The sequence below is a fragment of the Micropterus dolomieu genome, linkage group LG18 (assembly GCF_021292245.1).
Source record: "Micropterus dolomieu isolate WLL.071019.BEF.003 ecotype Adirondacks linkage group LG18, ASM2129224v1, whole genome shotgun sequence".
NCBI lineage: Eukaryota > Metazoa > Chordata > Actinopteri > Centrarchiformes > Centrarchidae > Micropterus > Micropterus dolomieu.
In genome coordinates this window covers 27,576,124-27,583,766 of record NC_060167.1, presented here as the reverse complement: position 1 = coordinate 27,583,766, position 7,643 = coordinate 27,576,124, and the positions used below count along the sequence as shown (strand labels likewise).

Below are 7,643 nucleotides of genomic sequence, written 5' to 3'. Positions count from 1 at the left end.
TGTTCTCATTCTGTTTACGCCAAATTCTGACTCTACCATCTGAATGTCTCAACAGAAATCGAGACTCATCAGACCAGGCAACATTTTTCCAGTCTTCAACTGTCCAATTTTGGTGAGCTCTTGCAAATCGTAGCCTCTTTTTCCTATTTGTAGTGGAGATGAGTGGTACCCGGTGGGGTCTTCTGCTGTTGTAGCCCATCCGCCTCAAGGTTGTGCGTGTTGTGGCTCACAAATGCTTTGCTGCATACCTCGGTTGTAACGAGTGGTTATTTCAGTCAAAGTTGCTCTTCTATCAGCTTGAATCAGTCGGCCCATTCTCCTCTGACCTCTAGCATCAACAAGGCATTTTCACCCACAGGACTGCCGCATACTGGATGTTTTTCCCTTTTCACACCATTCTTTGTAAACCCTAGAAATGGTTGTGCGTGAAAATCCCAGTAACTGAGCAGATTGTCAAATACTCAGACCGGCCCGTCTGGCACCAACAACCATGCCACGCTCAAAATTGCTTAAATCACCTTTCTTTCCCATTCTGACATTCAGTTTGGAGTTCAGGAGATTGTCTTGACCAGGACCACACCCCTAAATGCATTGAAGCAACTGCCATGTGATTGGTTGATTAGATAATTGCATTAATGAGAAATTGAACAGGTGTTCCTAATAATCCTTTAGGTGAGTGTATATCTCTTTCTCTCTTTCACCTGCCAGTCTGCATCACACTTTTTTATTTTACTTTTTTATCAATTGATGGTTTTATAATGCCTAGTTTAAGGGGGTGCTGCAACCCCGTTAGCACCCCTACTTGTGTCCATGCCTATGCACATTGTGAAATAACTTAATTTTAAAAGTGGTTAATTATTCAATTCTTGCATGACACTCGGGGCCCTTTGGCCAAGCAAGAATAAAGGGAAATTACCTCAGTGGCATTAGTGGGATTTAGGGATCTTCAGGACAGTTAGAAACTAATTATTTGCTGTGTTTAAATGTTGTATAAAAAATGAAAAGTTTTAATCCCATATGACTGTATTCACTTTCACAAAGACTTTATACAATCCATTGTAATTTCCTCTTATTTTTTCCAAACGATTAATTAAACTTTGACATTTAGCATGAGAATTAACAACAGTTACCCCTGTGTAATCATTTGAGAGTAACAGATCGGGTTTCATACGGTCATTACTGTAAAAGCAGCAGCAAAGTACACACTGGAGGTCTTGTTGCGGTCTCACCTGTGACACTCATGCCAAATCCAGGAGTGATGTGCCGCCCGCGGCCTGAAGTCTCCCTGGCCATTGTTGTGTATCTGGGAGGAGAAGCGGAGAAGGCGGCGGTAAGAGCTGGAGTCGGCTTTTTCAGCAGTACTGGACAGACAGTGCTCCTCGTGGGCACACTGCAGCGCGTACATGGGTCTGTCCTCCAGGTAGGTGGTCTGCTCCACAACCTGGGCATTAAGAACCAGGTCTGGGGCCGCTGGGAGGGAGAGCACAACAAGGGATCTGGTAGTTAGGAAATAAGCTGTATAGTATGAAGTTAGTCTTTTTTTCTAGTTCAAAGGCATTCCTCACAGCAGTTATTTTGCTAATAACATTAACAACTCAAGTGTCCCAGTAAGCCATGACAGCATGACCAACACAAATAACACCAGGACCCCAAAATTGAAGCAGCTAATGGAATTAAAGCATCATCATTCATTTTATCATTTACACATCACTCTGAATGTATACATAATTTGTATTCTACAGTTTCTTACTCTGAGTACAAGAGACCCCGGCAGCGAAGCGTCCACCTCCTTTCGGACAGTCAGTGTGTTTCCCGTGATGTAGACACTGATCCAGAGTTAGCTCAGTTCCTGAACATCTCACACCACTCATCACAACCGCATCAGCTGAGGAATCTCCTTGCCAGTACCATGTTTCCTGATGAAAGAGAAGCACAGAAAATGCTAAAATAACTGCAAATAAACTGTACTGTATTTGTTGATCGGAACTACTCACTTTTGGGGCAAGTACACTTTACAAGTCTTTCAAAACAAATTGCAAGTACATTATTTTCCTCCTTGCCAGACTTTATAAAGGAAAACTGATACCACTATCATGTCTGCCCGGTAAATGTAGCACCGACAGCTGATTAGCTTAGCTTAATATAATGACTAGAAACAGCCTGGCTTTATTCAATGGTAACACATTCTACCAACCAAAACGTCTAAAGCATGACAATTAAATATCTTGTTTGTTGAATCTGTACAAAAACTTTAATGTAACCTAGCCTGTAGTGTAGTACCCTGATAAACGAGACAGAACTTTGTTTCCTTCTGACAACCAGGCATTTCCAGTCTTTTTGTTATGCTATGCTAACTGGCTGTAGCTTCATATTTATTGTATAGATATGAGAGTAATTTCAATCTTTTGACTAACTCTCTTCCAGTTAAGTGTTTTCCAAAATGTCAAACTATTCCTTTAAATCTAACTTAATTTTCCTCCTGTACTTAATTTGCAGATCTTATCCCATGTATCCCACAAGGCAAATCTAATCAAAGAGTCTTTCACACATCACACACACAACAAGGGGGGGCTCTGTTGTCCTCACAGTCCTGACTCAGCCTACAGCATTACAGCATTTTGCAGACCACAGGGACACGACCTGTAAAAACTCATACCCTCATAGTTTCCGTCATCTTCAAAGGAAGTGGAGGATTTAGAGAAAGAAATTGAGCTGAGGGATATGGATGTGGGAGTACTTGCTGGTGGGTACAGAAGTATACTTTAAGCTCTGTGTCATTTGTTCCATCTGGTGGTGGGGTTTGCCTGCAGAAGTATTTAAAGGTCAGACAGGAAAGAGTCTCTAGGGGGGGTGATTCCCTGCTCTGCTATGATAACAAAGAGCAGACATTTAGTATTCCTAAACCTGTGCTTAACATGAGAACTTATGTAATGGCAACTTACGGTATGTGTTGACAAAGGGACGTGTTATTGTGATACTGTGACCAAATTGTTTGACTTTTTTTTATTAACGTGAAATAGCTACTGGTTAAGAAAAACACAAGGTTGAACTGTCCTTGACTGAGGACATGTTTACGTGCTGCTCCATTAGAAGTGCATTGCATATAATTTGTCCCAAACACACTTTAGAGAGATAAACAGCCTCCAACAGATCCAGTCCAAGTTCCTCTCATAAAACCCCCTGTTGTTCTCAAAACACGTCCCCCATGATTCACAAATACTTTCCAGGCTTATATCATCTTAAACCACAAATTGCACACTGGCTTCAGTGTTAAAATAGAAATATGTAAAGAATACGAGGGGGGACTTTACCAACCTCTCACCTCATGACATTAAGGGAGCACTAGGGTCTCCTTTAAAAAAGGTTAAGTTAAGTTATGCCACAGCTTTAGTGGTGAAAATCTCCACTAAAATTCAAACAGCAAACCAAGGCTTTTCCTGTCACTGTCACTGGGGAGTTTAAAGCTCATCTGTTTTATAGGTTGGGTTTTGATGTTTAGCCCTCTGGGATCAATAAAGCTCAAGCTCGTTAGAATGAGAGTTGATCGTATCCACTGACACGCACATACTGAAATGGGTAGAACTGCCAGAGTGGTTTCATCTCGTCCACACTACACATGGCTGTAACTTGCATTACATCTCCTGCAATCTCAAATTTAAGTTCATCATCGAGATATATGAGCAGGTAGGAAATTATGCTAATTAAACACTTCATTTCCTGCATTCTGGTGAAGATTTCTGCACTAATTATTTATGTAAAAGGAAACACAAAATTCAGGTAGCACGTGACATTTCAAAATATATAAATATAATAGAATATAATGCAGTGCAGCTCTCAGGCATTCTGTGTTGCTTTCAGATCAGTTTCTCCTGTAGATCAGCTTTTCTTGTGTAATATCATCCCTGCTGAGTCATCACATATGTAGGCATTATTTGCCATCCTCTTTTGTCATGTTCAAAGGGGGAGAACGGAAAACTTGGCCAAAAAGAAACTGGTTTAAGAAGCTGTTGAAGTTACTGATTGGTGCTGCACGTTTCTGGGTCATTTTATAATCAGTAGCTTGTTTTCTTTTTAGCTTAAGTTACTTTTTTTAGACAATGCACATTTCTTTCTTCTATATTTTAATTGCATTGCATGTTTTCTTAATATGCAAATAAACCTTTCTAAAAGCATTTTCATTTGTTATTTAACTGCAAGCTATATTTCACATTTTTTTTAAAACAAATTATGCTTTAAAAAAGTAATGGGGACAAAATCAACCATTTCAAAAACTGGTGGGGACATGTCTCCAGTGTAAATGACACCCGTGGCTAGCTATAACTATTAATTAACAAAACTTAGTAATGATGACACTATAATGTGAGAAAAGTAATGCTGAAAAAGCAAAAGGCATGACCTGAATCTACTGAGGTGCAGACAGATTCCACTTTACACTTTGGAAACAGATAACTTCGACAGTACGTGTGGTGCTTAGGGTAAATGTATTTGAATATATCAAGGTCACATTAATGCACATACAGTAAATTTGAAATAGAAATGACAAAACGACTATTGTGAAAAAATCAAAGTACCGTTGTGGAAATCTACTGACACTTATGATGTGTTCGCAAATACAAATTCAAACAGTGACAACAGTGACAGGTCAAGCATGTTAAAATGAATGCTGTTTACCATCAGATTATCATCAATTATCTATGTGAGTTCATAACTATTGTGCAAGCATGAGTGCATAAAAGTTTAACTATTCAGCTTAACACCGGTCCTGCTGTTGCTGAAAGCTTAAGTCATGTATTCCACACATACAAGATGTGTTTTAGTTACTTGAAAGACAATTTAAAAAGGTTTCCCTTCTAAATGGAGATAATACCAAATACCAGAAGCAAAATCTAAACTATCGGTGTGATGTAAGTGTGAGTGATTTACCCGTAAGTACTAAATAAACTGTAATAATAACATAAATGGTGAAAGTCCAGTTTGGAGAGTAATGACAGAGCTCCCCAGACCACCACCTCTATGGTGAAAGCCTGTTCAGTAAAGATAAGCTCATGTAATAAATGACTTGTTGTGGAGAGCAACATTTACTCCAGATACCTTACCTGGAAAGCGTGGCTCGCAAAGCCCAATCCAAGCTGTCTGCATACTACCATGGCCTCCATGGTCCCCCAGCTGTCACTGCACACTGTGCCCCACACCAGAGAGCCGTTCCTCTCTGCCAGGACCTCCACACGGCCCTCATAGGGATTACGGCCACCATTTAACCGAAGCTAAGGACAGAGATAGGCAGATGTGTCCTCCAGTTCTATATATATATATATTTCTTTTTAAAATATACAATAGAAAGAGGAGCTCACTCTATTGTGGAAGCCCATGGCAGGAACGTTACACCTGACTGCTGCATCTTCCTCATGGCTGCATCCCACAGCGTCACGGTTGAAGTAGCACTCAGTCAGTGACTTTTCAAACCCAGAGCACTCCACCTCGTTCATGTGGACTGGCCCCATCCCTACAGGGAAACACAGGTGCATAAAATATGTGTAATTGTCAAACATGACTAAACTTACTGACTAAAAATTGGAGAAACAAGTGGAGCATTACAGTTACATTACATTTAGCTGACGCTTTTATCCAAAGCGACTTACAATTGCTATACATGCCAGAGGTCGCACGCCTCTGGAGCAACTAGGGGTTAAGTGTCTTGACCATATCATATACTACAAAAACTATTGCAGAAGAACTGTCATCTATTATATATATACACACACGTGTTGGTCATATAATTAGAATATCATCAAAAAGTTGATTTATTTCAGTAATTCCATTCAAGAAGTGAAACTTGGATATTATATTCATTCATTACACACAGACTGATATATTTCAAATGTTTATTTCATTTAATTGTGATGATTAAAACTGACAACTAATGAAAATCCCAAATTCAGTATCTCCGAAAATTTGAATATTACTTAAGACCAATACAAAAAAACGATTTTTAGAAATCGTGGCCAAAAAAGTATGAACATGAAAAGTATGAGCATGTACAGCACTCAATACTTAGTTGGGGCTCCTTCTGCCTGAATTACTGCAGCAATGCGGCGTGGCATGGAGTCGATCAGTCTTTGGCGCTGCTCAGGTGTTATGAGAGCCCAGGTTGCTCTGATAGTGGCCTTCAGCTCTTCTGAATTTTTGGGTCTGGCGTATCGCATCTTCCTCTTCACAATACCCCATAGATTTTCTATAGGGTGAAGGTCAGGTGAGTTTGCTGGCCAATTAAGAACAGGGATACCATGGTCCTTAAACCAGGTACTGGTAGCTTTGGCACTGTGTGCAGGTGCCAAGTCCTGTTGGAAAATGAAATCTGCATCTCCATAAAGTTGGTCAGCAGCAGAAAGCATGAAGCTCTAAAACGTCTACCAGAGCATGAAGTGCTTTAAAACTTCCTGGTAGACGGCTGTTGGACCAACACCAGCAGATGACATGGCACCCCAAACCATCACTGAACTTCAAGCAACGTGGATTCTGTGCCTCTCCTCTCTTCCTCCAGACTCTGGGACCTTGATTTCCAAAGGAAATGCAAGATTTACTTTCATCAGAGAATATAACTTTGGACCACTCAGCAGCAGTCCAGTCCTTTTTGTCTTTAGCCCAGGCGAGATGCTTCTGACGCTGTGTCTTGTTCAAGAGTGGCTTGACTCAAGGAATGCGACAGCTGAAACCCATGTCTTGCATACGTCTGTGCGTGGTGGTTCTTGAAGCACTGACTCCAGCTGCAGTCCACTCTTTGTGAATCTCCCCCACAATTTTGAATGGGTTTTGTTTCACAATCCTCTCCAGGGTGCGGTTATCCCTATTGCTGGTACACTTTTTTCTCCCACATCTTTTCCTTCCCTTCGCCTCTCTATTAATGTGCTTAGACACAGAGCTCTGTGAACAGCCAGCCTCTTTAGCAATGACCTTTTGTGTCTTGCCCTCCTTGTGCAAGGTGTCAGTGGTCATCTTTCGGACAGCTGTCAAGTCAGCAGTCTTCCCCATGATTGTGTAGCCTACAGAACTAGACTGAGAGACCATTTAAAGGCCTTTGCAGGTGTTTTGAGCTGATTAGAGTGTGGCACCAGGTGTCTTCAATATTGAACCTTTTCACAATATTCTATATTTTCTGAGATACTGATTTTGGGGTTTTGATCAGTTGTCAGTTATAATCATCAAAATTAAAAGGAATGAACACTTGAAATATATCAGTCTGTGTGGAATGAATGTATACATTATACAAGTTTCACTTTTTGAATGGAATTACTGCAATAAATCAACTTTTTGATGATATTCTAATTGTATGACCAGCACCTGTGTATATATATATATAGCAATCATGCTCATATATATACAGTGCCTTGCGAAAGTATTCGGCCCCCTTGAACTTTTCGACCTTTTGCCACATTGCAGGCTTCAAACATAAAGATATAAAACTGTAATTTTTTGTGAAGAACCAACAAGTGGGACACAATCATGAAGTGGAACGAAATTTATTGGATATTTCAAACTTTTTTAACAAATAAAAAACTGAAAAATTGGGCGTGCAAAATTATTCAGCCCCCTTAAGTTAATACTTTGTAGCGCCACCTTTTGCTGCGATTACAGCTGTAAGTCGC

At 40.3% G+C, this 7,643-nt stretch overlaps 1 protein-coding gene across 1 annotated transcript in view; it reads right to left on the bottom strand.

The window, feature by feature from the left end:
• loxl2a (lysyl oxidase-like 2a) overlaps nt 1-7,643 on the bottom strand; it is a 33,966-nt gene that overhangs the window by 5,461 nt on the left and 20,862 nt on the right. Inside the window, exons 7-10 of the mRNA XM_046075962.1 lie at nt 5,352-5,503; nt 5,097-5,264; nt 1,751-1,916; nt 1,230-1,470 (exon numbers count right to left, since the gene is read on the bottom strand). Of these exons, the coding sequence (XP_045931918.1) occupies nt 1,230-1,470; nt 1,751-1,916; nt 5,097-5,264; nt 5,352-5,503 (727 nt within the window). The remainder of the gene's footprint in view (nt 1-1,229; nt 1,471-1,750; nt 1,917-5,096; nt 5,265-5,351; nt 5,504-7,643) is intronic.